Below are 15,092 nucleotides of genomic sequence, written 5' to 3'. Positions count from 1 at the left end.
TATATATATATATATAAACAGTTTATGTAAGCAAAGTGGCGGATTAGAATATAGCTTGTTTGTAAGTCTGTACACGCAATGCATTGCAAGGAATTGACATGATTCCCACAGCTTGACCGAATCTTATCTATCTGTTATCAGACAAATTCGTGAGAAGCTGGTTATTGGAGCATATAAAAGATTACAAAATCAAAATTATGAAGAACTAGTTGTTCACTGTGGTTTCACCCGCGTCGTATTTGATGTTATAACATCTCCCGACTATTTAACATTTAAAGATTTTTTCAATGTGGATTAAATGGAATTCGAATCAGCAGTTCTTGAGATTGTGGCGTTCAAACAAACAAACTAATTCTTCAGTTGCAATGAAAGGCATAGTATTGTGTTGTATTTAGTTATATGCGTCATTTAATTGGTATCCAGCTGAGTCGGCAGACGCTGTTCTGCCCTAATCTTATCATTTAGGGGTATGAAAAATAGATATTACCCGATGCTCAGACCTACCCGTTATGCACACAAAATTTCATAAAAATCGATTCAGTGGTTTCGGAGTATATGGTAACTAACATGGTAACACAATGTGAGATTAGAGAATTTATTCATATAAATTCTTTTTCTTAAAAGTTTTTTTTTAATTTATGCTATTATATTTAACATTTCCCATATTTTATACTCCCTCGTGACTAATTCATCCATTTAACATTAATATTTAAAGATATAAACAATATTTTCTCTACAATTTTTTTGTTTGTAAATGCATCCACCGTGACGTCACAGGTGTGGATTACTGACGTGGAACTAAGGGTGAGGGTGGGAACCTGACCTTTATCATTGTACCTATATTTAGTGTTATAGAATACAGGAACGGAGGCCCGTTTCCTTTCCCTCGCCCTTCCCAGACTATTCTTTCTTTTCAAACGCCAATTCCTTCGAAATCATTTGCGAATGTTCATGGGCGGTGGTGATCGTTTACCATCAGCCGACCCACCAGCTCAGTTTACCATATATTTACCAGCTCTGTTTAAAGTATATAACTAAAAGAAGAGTAGGTACAATAAGTTTCAATCAAGGATCGATAAATGTTTGTGATTAATTGAACATTAAATTTGAGTTTAATTCAAATCATTTTTCAAGGGAAGAGTTTCTAAGTTGATATGATGAATGAATGTTTAATTTTAATTCGCGTTTAATGAATATCGTTTCCTAAAGCATATCCTACTAATCCTACTATTATAAATGCGAAAGTTTGTAAGTATGTGTGTGTTTGTTGGTGTTTCACGCAAAAACTACTAAACCGATCGCCATGAAATTTGGTACGTAAACAGCTGGATAACTGGAATAACATATAGGCAACATTTTATCCCGATATTCCTACGGGATACGGACTTACACGGCTGAAACCGCGGGGCGCAGCTAGTATTATAAATGCGAAAGTTTGTAAGGATGTGTGTGTGTTTGTTGCTCTTTCACGCAAAAACTACAGAACCGATCGCCATGAAATTTGGTACGTAGACAGCTGGTCAACTGGAATAACATATAGGCAACTTTTTATTCCGATATTCCTACGGGATACGGACTTACGCGGGTGAAACCGCGGGGCGCAGCTAGTGAATAACATATTTAAGGGAATTGTTCAATTGTTCTCCATCTTAGGCCATACTATAGGCTACCTAAAAGCGAGATTGTGGCATAGCGCTTCCCTATTGTCCGATACATCCATATTAGTTGCAGCATATGTGTGTGTGTGTGAATGTGTGTGTGCGCGCGCATGTGTGTGTATGTGTGTGTGTGTGTGTGTGTGTGTCTGTGTGTGTGTGTGTGTGTGTGTGTGTGTGTGTGTGTGTGTGATGATATAAAAGACCTAAGTACCTGCTTTCGCAGACGAACGCATGACACTCGAACGGATTAAGGCCCTTAACATCAGCGTTGTCCTTCACGATGATCATGGAAAAGACCCTGGTGTAGACGAGGTCCTGTACCCCATACGATATCGACTCTATGTTGAAGAAGACAGACATGTGCTCGAACTCCTTGTTGCCATGGTGGACGGTTTCAACGTGGACGCCATCTACGGTTATTGTTAGTTTCACGATGGGTAGAATCTGACCTGAAATGGTTTAGTAATTATTATTATATTATAATAATTATTTTTATTTATCCGGGGAAGTACCACACCCCCACAGAAGACCGGCGTGAAATAGCATTCTGTTGTGTTTCGTTCGGTGAGTGGGGAAGCCGGAGGCCCATATACTTTTCCTTACCCTTCGCAGTCCTTTCCTTTATTCCTCTCGCCAATCCTTTCTTAATCCCTTCCCGAAAAGTCGGCAATCCATTTGTAGAGGCGTAAGGTCTGCAATGGACCTTACGCCTCTCCAAATGTTCATGGGCGGTGATAGCCCTTACCATCAGGCGTCCCACCAGCTCCATCGCCGACTGTGACATTAAAAAAAAAAATTATACGTTTAATAGAAAATTTCCGTCACTCCTCGTCCTAATAATAGTCTCCTGTAATATCTCCTGATGGTCTGGTGCAATTTGAATCGTCTCAAAAGATAGGACAGTTTATGTAGGTAATCTCAATGACGTTTATTGACTACACGGGCGGAGCCGGGACTTGCAGCTAGTTATATAATATTAGTGTATTATAATTTTTTATTATAATAAGTACGAGATATTTCATTGGATATACTTGTTTGGTACGATTTTTTTTTTTTTTTATGTCATAGCGGGCAACTGAGCTGGTGGTTCGCCTGATGGTAAGCGATCACCACCGCCCATAAATATTCGCAAAGGTAGTACCTCTGCGAATGCGCTGCCCGCTTTTATGGGGTAAGGGAAAAGGAAAGGATTAACGACTGAAAAGAAGGAATGGACTAGGACGGGTGAGGAAAAGGAAACGGGCCGGAAAATTTCATTCGATTAAGATTAATATTAAATTATAATCAAAGTATATATCGACTACTTGCTCACCCCGGCTCCCCCTGGTTACGATCGATCCAATCGATGACAAATCTAACGAACAAAACGTCACTAAAATCTGTTCAGCCGTTTCGAGCTATAAGTGGTGGTGTAACCAACATGTAGATAGATCATACAGACCTGGTGGTAGGGCTTTGGCTGCAGCTACCATCAAGTCCACGGGTTTCCTCGTGTGTTTGATCCCCCATAGGCCTCTAGCGTCACTCTGACCGAGGTATTTTACCTGAAAATAAATAAATGGGCTCATTTAAAAATTAGAAACTTTTTAACGGATTTTAAACGCGATTTATTCATTATATTATTTACAGCTTTAATTTCTAATTGTATAATACTCGCGTAAAATCAAACACAAGAAAATACTAAATGAGATCATTTTATTTGGCAGTATATAATTATTTAAAACGATTATATTAGGTTTTATGTTTGTATGTAACCGATTCATTTAGACTTCATTTTGATCATTGACATCCTGATTTAATTAAAACTTTGTACATAGCAACATTGATAATACAAGAATTTAGAAATTAAAAACTTTTTAACGGAGTTTAAACGCGATTTATTTGTCTCCCCTTGACCACGCTCGCTGTAGTGTTCGAAATGTCAAGTATAACAATAATATAATGAATATTTCGCGTTTAAAATCCGTTAAAAAGTTTTTAATTTCTATGTGTATAAGACTCGCGTAAAATCAAACACAAGAAAATACTATAATACAATAATTTAATGAGTTTATTCTATTATCCTGATTAATATCTGGATGATTAAATATTTCCTTACGAATGCTTTACAAGCAAGCGTCTTTTCAAGCTCTTCAAACTATATTTATTATCTTAATCAGCACAGGCACGAGGAGCTGGTGGGTCACCAGATGGTAAGCAACCATAATACCGGCCACAAACATTTGCAGAGGTTATATTATTGTAAAGGTATTGCGAACGTGTTAGGGTTAAGAGAGGAAGGAGAATAAAAAATTATAAAGGAGTGGATTGGGAAGGGTAGCAAAAGGTATGTGAGCTTAAATAAAATCTAGCTTTAAATTAACTCTTATTTAAAAAAGATTATTATTTAATATTATGAATATATGTGATGATGATGATGATAATGATGTCACAAAAATATATACATATCTGCTAGGTTTCTAGCCGCGTCTTTGTCCTGTTTTGGCTTGTGGTCGAAGGTAAGTAAAAGTTATCATGTATATCACGTTTTGAATATAGCGCCATCTATCGCAATATTTTATATAAACTCGAATGAGTATGGATCTTCCTAAGGGAATGAGATGCTTTTGCGCGCTGCAAAGAAGCCTTTGTCATTCGCTAACTTCCTATCTAAGCTATCTTCAGATACAATAATCCTACTTATATTATAAATGCGAAAGTTTGTAAGGATGTGTGTGTGTTTGTTGCTCTTTCACGCAAAAACTACTGAACCAATTGCAATGAAATTTGGTGCGTGGACAGCTGGACAACTCGAATTACATAAAAGCTACTTTTTATCCCGATATTCCTGCGGAGTCCGGACTTCCACGGGTGAAACCGCGGGGCGAAACAAACTCTTAGGGCTTTAGTTTTAGCGTTAAAGATTTCTATTATATATTAGACGCTCGTCCCGGAGCATTTAATCGGGATAAATAGTATCCTATCACCCAAGTCAGATCATACCGTGTCTGTATACCAAATTTCATCAAAATCCGTTCAGTAGTGTCAGTGTGATTGACGGAAAAACATCCAAAAAAATAAACTTTCACATTTACAATATTAGTATGGTACATTGATAACATACCATTTCTCTTATTAATCAACGTCCCAAAGTAAAACGGCAAAAAAGTTCAATTCAAAAACGTTATAAAACCTCAAACTACTTCGTCCGTTGCATATAGTTTTCCAATATGGCGGCGCTGTGTGACGTCACATCCGTAACGGCTGACATGCTCTAATTGTTCAGGATATCTAGATTATTCTACATTAATTATTTAATCGTTTGACCTTACATGGTAAGTAGGTCTTTACGTTCGTATGCACGAGTAGCATATGAAATTTGGTATTTTGATATATTGTATTCACATCCATGCATTAATCTAAGGAACTACTGGTCCGATTTGAAAAATTCTTTCAGTGTTAGATAGCCCATTTATTGAGGTAGGCTATAGGCTATGTACCACGGGTGAAGTCGGGGCGGACCGCTAGTAATTAAGAATTGTTTACATTGAGACTTTCTTGATTTAAATGAGCGACGTATAGAAAGTGAATGTAATTTCATATTTCAAAGACATCATTAAAATATTTGCGTGCTTTAATTGTCATTTTATAAGCTTTCACTTGATTAAAATGGAGTTCGTTAATCTTAATAAAATCTTATCTTAATGTATTGTCATAACTTATGGATGCGAATTTCAGTTTAAGTATCCGTTTAAATGAAAAATCTTCACTACATAGTATAAAGTAAAGCTTGCCGCGTCTGTCCCTTTGTATGTATGTATGCTTAGATCTTTAAAACTGCGCAACGGATTTTGATGGTTTTTTTTAAATAGACGGAGAAATGCAAGAGGTAGGTTTATACGTTTATAACATCTATTAAACTACTCTGAATTTAATGCGAGCAAAGCCGCGAGTAAAAGCTATTAAAACATAAAACGCAAAGGCGATTGATTTATGCATCAACACAGCCCAAAGTGCTAGGGGGTCGCGGAAACTAACCAGCTCCCGAGGCCCCTTCACTAAAGCGACTCGACGGAACACAGTGGGCTTTTAGTTGATAGGAATCCGACATAACCCACGACCTCTTCCCTAGGGACCGTGGGTATATTATATACTAATACTCTACACTCAAAAATGCCCAAGTTTCATCAGGAATTAAAAAAAATTTAACGGATTTTAAACGCGATTTATTCATTATATTATTAACCCGTTTCGAACACAATCTATCCCTAATACAATGAATAAATAGCGTTTAAAATCCGTTAAAAAGTTGTTAGTTTCTAAATGTATAATACTCGCGTAAAATCAAACACAAGAAAATACTGTGATTGATAAAGATGAAATTTGGCATGCAGATAGTCACTATGATATAGACATCCGCTATAAAGGTTTTGATGAATTCTACCATAAACGAATAAAATAGGGGATGAAAGTTTGTATCACAAAAATTTATTAAGACCGCGCGGGCGAAGCTGCGGGCAACAGCTAGTGTATGACATACATCAATAAGTTAGCAGTCACTTCAAATAACCATAACACCCACTCCCCGTGAGCACGTTCGCTGTAAAGTGTTCGAAACGTCGGGTTAATAAGATAAAGAATAAATCGCGTTTAAAATCCGTTAAAAATTTTTTAAATCTAATCTATAACATTGTTAAAAACAAAATACTTACAAAGTAACATCTATTTTGACAAAATCCCCAGCCGGTGCTAATCCAATAAAGCAGTGACGTCATCGTTTGACAAATTCACCTAATTAGTTCATTAGGCCCTAAGGTCAAGAGGTCTCAAATGATCGGTAGTGTTAAGAATGTTAATTGATGAACCTACATAAGAATAAATATCATGAAATAAAACTGACTAAAACTAAAAAGATTGCCTTTTTAGTTTTATATTATACTAGCTGCGCCGCGCGGTTTCACGCGCGGAAGTCCGTATCCCGTAGGAATATAGGGATAAAAAGTTGCCACGAAAAAACTACTGAACCGATTGCAATGAAATTTGGTACGTAGACAGCTGGACAACTGGAATAACATATAGGCATTTTATCCCGATATTTCTACGGGATACGGACTTCCGCGGGTGAAACCGGGGGACGCAGCTAGTATAATATATATATAAACAAAATGTTTTTTTTTAGATTACTTTAACGGATATGTAAACCTCTTAAAAATCGTTTTTCTTCCACAATACACAGTTTAATTTGACATTTTTAGAGATATAGACTGAAACAGCTCAGTTCGCAATACGCTAACCAGTGTATCACAAATTATATAACAATTTATCGCACAAAAATCGTAAAAAAACGATTATTCCACACCATTATCGGTTATTGAAGGAAACGAGCAATAAATTCTAGAAAAGTTATCAGCCATAAGGTAGTTTTTATCCGCAATTTTTATTAGAGAGCGGTAAAGGATTAAACATCATTCATGATACGAGGTAATTGTGGGTTTTCTCTTCACTACACCTCGCGGTTTCTCTCATTTTGTACATGAATGAAAATAAAGGGTAGTAAATCCTGAGATTTTCGCGTTCAAATAAACAAAATAATTTGATTTATATTATTACTAATTATGTACATACGGGGTGAAGTCGCGTAGGTCTGTATCCCGTAGGAATTTCGTGATAAAAAGTTGCCTATACGTTATTCCAGTTGTCCAGCTGTCTACGTACCAAATTTCACTATAATCTATTCAGTAGTTTTTGCGTGAAAGAGCAAAAACCACACACACATCCTTACAAACTTTCGCATTTATAATATTAGTAGGACTAGTAAGATGTGAATGAATGAAATCTGTCCGTTAAAAGTGGGTTTCAATCGAGTCTAAACGAGTCGGTTACATACAAACATACACGTGAAGCTAATAAAAGCGTGTTAAAAAACGATTTTTGCATAGAATCGTTGTTTAAAATTAGATGTGTTAACCGCCATCCGCGATGTTTTAACACGCATTGTTTTCAATTTAGCAATGTTTTTATAGAGCGGAACGGTTTACCAATATCATTGTTCAACGCAGTATCATCAAATGTGTTGTTTTTAATGTGGGAGTCGAGTACGCTTCAGCACGAATGGGCCATCTCGCACCGTGGAAGTACCATACCCCCACAGAAGACTGCCGTGAAATAGTAGCATGCTATTGTATTTTCTTGCGTTTGATTTTACGCGAGTATTATACATTTAGAAATCAAAGACTTTTAACCGATTTTATACACGATTTATTCATTATATTATCAACTCGACGTTACGAACACTTTACAGCGAGCATGGTCACGGGGAGACAATAATATAATGAATAAATCGCGTTTAAAATCTGGTAAAAATAATTTATTTCTAAACATGCTTTTGTGTTTCGTTCGATGAGTGGGACGCCATGTAACTCATTCCTCCCCTTTCGCACTCCATTCCTTTATTTCTATCGTCAATCCTTTTTTATTCCTTACCCCTTAGAATCGTGCAGCGCATTCGCAGAGGCACTATCTCTGTGAATGCTCATGGGCGGTGGTGATCGCTTACTATCAGGCGAACCATATACATAATATATACAAATAATGAATATTTAACCGACTGTGAACAAAGAACGGTATTTGTTATCAAGCGACAAATAAAAAAAGTCAGGTTCCTGCAGATTTTTTTCGTCGATTTGGAGTTGTGTTTGAGTTTAAGTTTGAGTTTGAGTTTGAGTTAACTCACTTGAAACGTAATCGGTAAGTCACTAACTGTGACTGGTCCTTCTTGATCCGCCATCTTTTTTCATGCTATTTTGTATACGTCACGGCATACTTATATATACCTGTAATAATAAGAAATTTCATATTAATCCATATTTATTTGTAATAATATACTATTATAATCTACTTATGTATGTTTGTCCACACATCTCAGAAACTCCTAGCTCCTACAGTACTCCTCGCTTACTTTCAACTTTATTTTGACAGTGACAATGACTATAATATATATGTTTAGTTACGTTAAAGAGTGTAAATTGATTTCTATAAAAATAAGGTACAGCGGACGAATAATAACCAGCTCCCTTGGCCCCTTCACTAAAGCGGCTCGACTGAAGACACTGGGGTTTTGGTCGTTGGGAATTCGACATAACCCACTGCTTTTTACCCAGAGGTCGTGGGTATCTGGTAAGATTTCCCCGCTTAAAAAGAGGCACAGAATTTTACCGCCTAATTGGATAACGTTTTAAAGATTTTTACTGTTTATTTTTGCAATACTTGTGCATTTTTCCTAGCAAAAACTTCAAATATTTTTTCTTTTTTAATTTTTTTTATAAATAATAATAAAGTCTTCATTAAAACTGTTAAATGCATGCAATTAAGCACTGTCGTCCTGCATTGTAATGGGTAAGTCGAGTAAAAAATTTTTGTTACATACGTTCATTTTTATTCTGTGTAATTGCAATATAATAAACCTCTTATATTTCAACTAACATATTTTCCACTACGTTATGTCTCACCATAATTAAAGTGATAAGGCAACCTTGACGTGGTAAACGATGATAAATAAATAATTAAAACATCAATCCTTATTCAATATTATAAATTAAAAGTGTTTGGTTTTTTCGCCTTTTTTCACACTGCAATGGATTTTATGAAATTACTAGCTGCGCCCCGCGGTTTCACCCGCGTAAGTCCGTATCGCGTTTCAATATCGGGATAAGAGTTGCCTATATGTTATTCCAGTTGTCCAGCTGTCTATGTACCAAATTTCATTGCAGTCGGTTCAGTAGTTTTTACGTGAAAGAGCAACAAACACACACACACATCCTTACAAACTTTCGCATTTATAATATTAGTAGGATTAGTAGGATAGTAGGATAGTAGGAAATTCTGTATATGGAGGCGTAGAGTCTGCAAGCGACCTTACGCCTCTGCAATGTTCATGGGCGGTGGTAGCGCTTACCACCAAGTGACCCACTAGCTCCATTGCCGATATTGACTTTTACAAAGGCTATAATAATAGTTTACACATATTTTTTATAAATTTAGGTGTATTATGTATACAAAAGTGTTGGTTTCGCTATACGGCGACAGTGGATAAAAATACAGACAGACGGACGGTGAGGCGTGACGGTGATATGTATCTAGATAATCAATAATATTCATACACGTGTATCTGTATTCTGTGCTAAATTCCAACTAGCTTCGTTCAGCCGTTCATGCATGATTGGTTAGCTAACATCCAACCGATTTTATAATAATAACAGTTTACATTTGTATACCAGAGTATTGATTGATTATATCTCTTTATATATATAAAAATCAATTGCTGTTCGTTAGTCTCGCTAAAGCACGAAACCGGCTGAACGGATTTATAAATAAATAAAATAAAAAATTAAATAGTTTAATTCATTTCCACTTTACAAAATATGGAGGAGTAGGGACCTCCTAGTAAGTTTAAAAAAAAACCTGTGTCAGGAGGATCGCTCTTCCTTAACTTAAGTATTATAAATAGGTATATAACATTTAAATGAACCGATTATAACTAGGTATTAATAGTAAATTGTGAAGTGTACGAATGTGTGTGTATGTGTGTGTAAATGTGTGTGTGAGTGTGCGTGTGTCAGTTTATGTGTGTATATTAGAGTTAGGGTGCGAGTTTGTAGGTGAAGAGATGTATGTAAATAGCAGTGTAAATCTCAACGATGGTATGATTATATGTGTTTATCTTATTTTGGTCTTGATATGTCCGCGGAGGTCTAGGGAAGGTTAAAAAGGTGAGAACATACGGAAAATATGTCGAAACAATATTCTATGGCGTTGCGAAGTTCGCCGGGACAGCTAGCTAGTCAGAACATAATTTTAAATTGCTGTTCCAATTAATGAAAATTTTTGTAAAATCTGTGTTTATAAATGAAGAGAATGATAAGTGAAAGAGATAGAGAACTTCGCTATTTAGCTTCTTAAGGTCAATAAAAATATTAAGTTCCAGCCCAAAAACACACCTGTGACGTCATTTACGTAACAGGTGTATGCATTCTTCTATTAAAATTGCATTAAAGAATCGCATTGAAGTGACGGATTTAAAATATCAACCTTAAGTAAAACTTATTATAATGTAATTGAACCTTATCTATACTAATATTATAAAGCTGAAGAGTTTGTTTGTTTGAACGCATTAATCTCAGGAACTATTGGTCCGATTTGAAAAATTGTTTCAGTGTTAGATTGCCCATTTATTGAGGAAGGCTATAGGTTACATATGTACTACAGGCGAAGCCGGGGCGGACCGTTATTATATATAAACTGAAAGAAAATAATTTAAGAATAACAAATTTCATTACAATGATGTTTCGTTTTTTACGATAAATAATTTAAAAAAATCGCGTTAATATTCATTATTCAAAACTGAACTCACGATAAAATTAATAAAAATGAAGTCCCATGTCCCCCAGTGGGGTATGTGTATGGGGCAGATGATATACATCTGTTTCACTGATCGATTTTGTTGCTAGGATGCTAACCACTATACCAGGGAGGCAGTCATGAAATAATATTATCAATAAATAAAGAAAACCTTATACTAAAACTAGCTGCGCCCCGCGGTTTCACCCGCGTAAGTCTGTATCCCGTAGGAATATCGGGATAGAAAGTGACTTATATGTTATTCCAGTTGTCCAGCTGTCTACGTACCAAATTTCATTGCAATCGGTTCAGTAGTTTTTGCGTGAAAGAGCAACAAACACACACACACATCCTTACAAACTTTCGCATTTATAATATTATTAGGATTATATTATAATATAATAGGATTAATAGGATGAAATTCGTACTGAAGGGAAGGACCCTTTTTAAGTTAGATTAAAATCGTCTACAGTTATTCAGACACCTGTTATAACGTCTTCCACATCTGTCCCCCTAATTTTATTTGACAGGTGGCGATTTTTACCCGACCTCACATAAAGAGTACGTTTACCAAGTATTAAAATTTGAAAATGTTTCAGACATTTTTTTATATTGCTGAGGCGGTATCACGGGTGGCCCAGAGGGTAGAAGTTACTACGGTTTTGCAAAAAGACGCGGGTTCGAAGTTTTTATATCCCTCGCTATCTCGCTAATGCGATACTCTACTATTTCGCTGGAAAAACAAACTAATTTTTTATTATTGGCCGTAAATAGCCTAAACATTTTAAATGTGTTTTAACACCACAAGGTACATCACTATCTGTCCCTATGTCCTGTATGCATAAATATTTAAAACTACTCAATAAATTTATGTTTTTTTTAACAGATTAATAGATAGATTCAAGAGGAAGGTTTATTTGTATAATAAGATAGAAAATAGGGGAGGAAAAGTGTTTTACCGCATGTCGAATTCTATCTATAGACATATAGACCTCCTTTGAGTTTTCGTTACAAGTAAATAAAATAAACATTCGGGATACAGTCCCGCGACTCACGTAAATATAAATATATAACTAGCTGCACCCGGCAAACGCTGTTTTGCTTTACTCTTATCATTTAGGGGGATGAAAAATACATGTTGGCCGATTCTCATAGATACCGGATGAGCACAAAAAATTTCATCAAAATCGGTCAAGTCGTTTCGGAGGAGTATGGCAAAAAAACTGTGACACGAGAATTTTATATATTAGATTTATATTGACTCTGGTACATGATTTTATCAGTCATGTGCTGATATATTATCAGCTGATAGCGTAAACATCAGAAAGGACACAGCATTAGCGTTACAATGTTATCATGGAACAAACATTTTTATAAGTAATTATGAAATCTTTCACAAAATAAATATGTTAAAAAACGGAAAAACACACGTTTTAATGATGACATCAACTAAATTATCTCACTTGCTCTTATACAGAGTATAGTTCATCCAGGAACTGATATTATGATATTGTGTTTTTTGGAAATTATATTTAAGTACGAGTTACATACTAATAAAATGACGAAATATGAATAATGTTTTTCATAATAAATTGGGACTACTCACACGCCTCCTATTTGTTAAAAAAGTAATTTTAAGTCGATAAAACACGAATATGACATTTTCTAAAAAAGATTCCTAGCTAGATCGATTTATCGCCCCCGAAACCCCCTATATACTAAATTTCATGAAAATCGTTGGAGCCCATTCCGAGATTTCAATTATATATAAATATATATATATATATATATATATATATATATATATATATATATATATATATATATATATATATATATATATATATATATATATATATATATATATATATATATCTTTTTTTTTTTTTTGGGAAAAAAAATAAAATTAAAACAAAAAAAAAAAATACCGAGCAAAGCTCGGGCATCCAGGTGCTTAGGATAATAAGATAAACTCATTATATTATTGTATTGTAATAGATCCTTGATAAGTGTTATAAGTTTGAATTGATTCTAGTTTAAAGTAGGTCAAAATAAGTAGTAGGCCTAAGGGAGTTACATACATACAGGTGAAGCTATTAAAGGCGTGTTATAAAATTAATGTATTCGTTTTCAAGTGCTAAATTAGTAAACTGGTTTGGATTAATTTTCGCACAATAATAGTTTATTATAGTAGTACAAAATTTGATCTAACATAAGTTACTTATAATATTATACATGTGAAAGTAAGTCTGTTTATCTGTACGTCGGTCTGTCTGTTTGTCAGTCACTCCTCGCCAAAACCACTGAACTGTAAATGCGAGTGTTTGTTTGTTTTCGTTGTCATTACACGTTGCAACGGAGTGATTTTATGGTATGACTAGCGGTCCGCCCCGGCTTCGCCCGTGGTACATATATAGCCTATAGCCTTCTTTAATAAATAGGCTGTCTAACACTGAAAGAATTTTTCAAATCGGTCCTTAGATTAGTGCGTTCAAACAAACAAAAACTCGTCAGCTTCATAATATTAGTATAGACTGCTGGCGTCTCAGACTCTGACACGGGCGAAGCCGCGGGCAGCTAGTACAGACTGAATTTAAAAGTACATTATAATATTGGGTTTTTGATACAAATGCGACGTCTGTCCGTCACGGTACGCTAATGTTAAATTATAGCGTCAAATAATCATGCACAATGGTTTCAAAATCTCATTGTTTCCCGCCAATTATATATATACATACATATCCTATGAGTTATTTCATGTGGAGGAAAGATTTTTTGTTTGTTTTTTTATGATCCAACCCACTGCTACAGAGTTTGAACAATCATTTTAATGATCAAATTCCAAAGCTGATGCAGAAATTATTTGACTTTTAAGGAAAAAACTAAATCATACTTCAAATTGTCAGAACTAGACCACACAGCTTATGGGACTATGTGACCAACAGACATTTTAATAAGCTTTTTTTGTTAAAATAACCTGTTGATTTCGACAATTTGCGAAGTAAATCAATTTGTAGTCCACGCGAGCGCAGCCGCGAGCGAAAAGCTAGTGTAATAATAAAATTACATATAAAATATGATGTCATATTACATTACTGTCTGTATATTTTAACCTACTTAATCGATGTTGATTATACTGTTATAGAGTCTCTCACTCTACCTTGAAGTACCTCATCACAAAGACTTGAATGGTCACAATTAGATTGATTGTTTCGGAGAAATCCGTGGACAAACATACATATTTATGATGACACATATATCTATAAACTTTTCAGAGTTTAGTTTTTGGAAGCAAATTCACCTTGAGTCCTCTTTATAGATTTATTGACTTTGACCTCAAATTAAAATAAAGTCTGTTAAATACATTTAAAACTATAACTAATTACTAGACTAGTAGCTGATTTGTCATTCCATTCATAGAAAAATACTGAGCTGTTTTTGATTGAAGCGAAAATATAACACTATCTAGTAAGGCTTCATATCAATGGATTACTCGCTGATAAGTATACTATACATATAAAATCTATATCTACGTTTTTATGACAAATATAAGTAAATAACATTATCTACATGTATCTATAATTAAATATCTATTTAGAGTATAATTAGTTAATATACTTATTGCATAATAAACCATATGTACTTACAGGCACAACACAAAATCACAACATGTATAAAACTTTTTTTACACTTAAAATCAAAACTGGCCGTATAGAAACGTCAAAACACAATTGAAAAAAAAAATAAAACAAAACAAAATGGCCGCGTCCGTCACGCGCCGCGTCGAAGCAGTATTGTGAATACGAATTCTGTATTCAAAATCGGAGTATATGACCACCGGTATGTGTTGACCTATATGGTAGAATGCGTTTTCCCTTTCTACATGTAATTATCGCGTCGAGCGGGGGGCAGGGGAGCTCATCGTAAATTGGTTGTTGCATACACACATGCACGTATACCAATACGTTAGATTATTGAATTTTCAATCTTAACTACTTGTGAATAAGGTTAAATTTGGGTGTTTAGATAACGTTGTAGATTACATATAGGCTGAGGTAA

The 15,092-nt window shown here is 35.0% G+C and overlaps 1 protein-coding gene across 1 annotated transcript in view; it reads right to left on the bottom strand.

The window, feature by feature from the left end:
- LOC119836535 overlaps positions 1-14,857 on the bottom strand; it is a 16,490-nt gene extending 1,633 nt beyond the window's left edge. Inside the window, exons 1-4 of the mRNA XM_038361909.1 lie at positions 14,681-14,857; positions 8,371-8,470; positions 3,100-3,202; positions 1,870-2,107 (exon numbers count right to left, since the gene is read on the bottom strand). Of these exons, the coding sequence (XP_038217837.1) occupies positions 1,870-2,107; positions 3,100-3,202; positions 8,371-8,424 (395 nt within the window). The 5' untranslated portion in view covers positions 8,425-8,470; positions 14,681-14,857. The remainder of the gene's footprint in view (positions 1-1,869; positions 2,108-3,099; positions 3,203-8,370; positions 8,471-14,680) is intronic.
- Positions 14,858-15,092: the final 235 nt, after the last annotated feature.

The sequence above is a fragment of the Zerene cesonia genome, chromosome 24, assembly GCF_012273895.1.
Source record: "Zerene cesonia ecotype Mississippi chromosome 24, Zerene_cesonia_1.1, whole genome shotgun sequence".
In the NCBI taxonomy this organism is placed as follows: domain Eukaryota; kingdom Metazoa; phylum Arthropoda; class Insecta; order Lepidoptera; family Pieridae; genus Zerene; species Zerene cesonia.
This window is presented reverse-complemented; position numbering and strand designations above follow the sequence as displayed.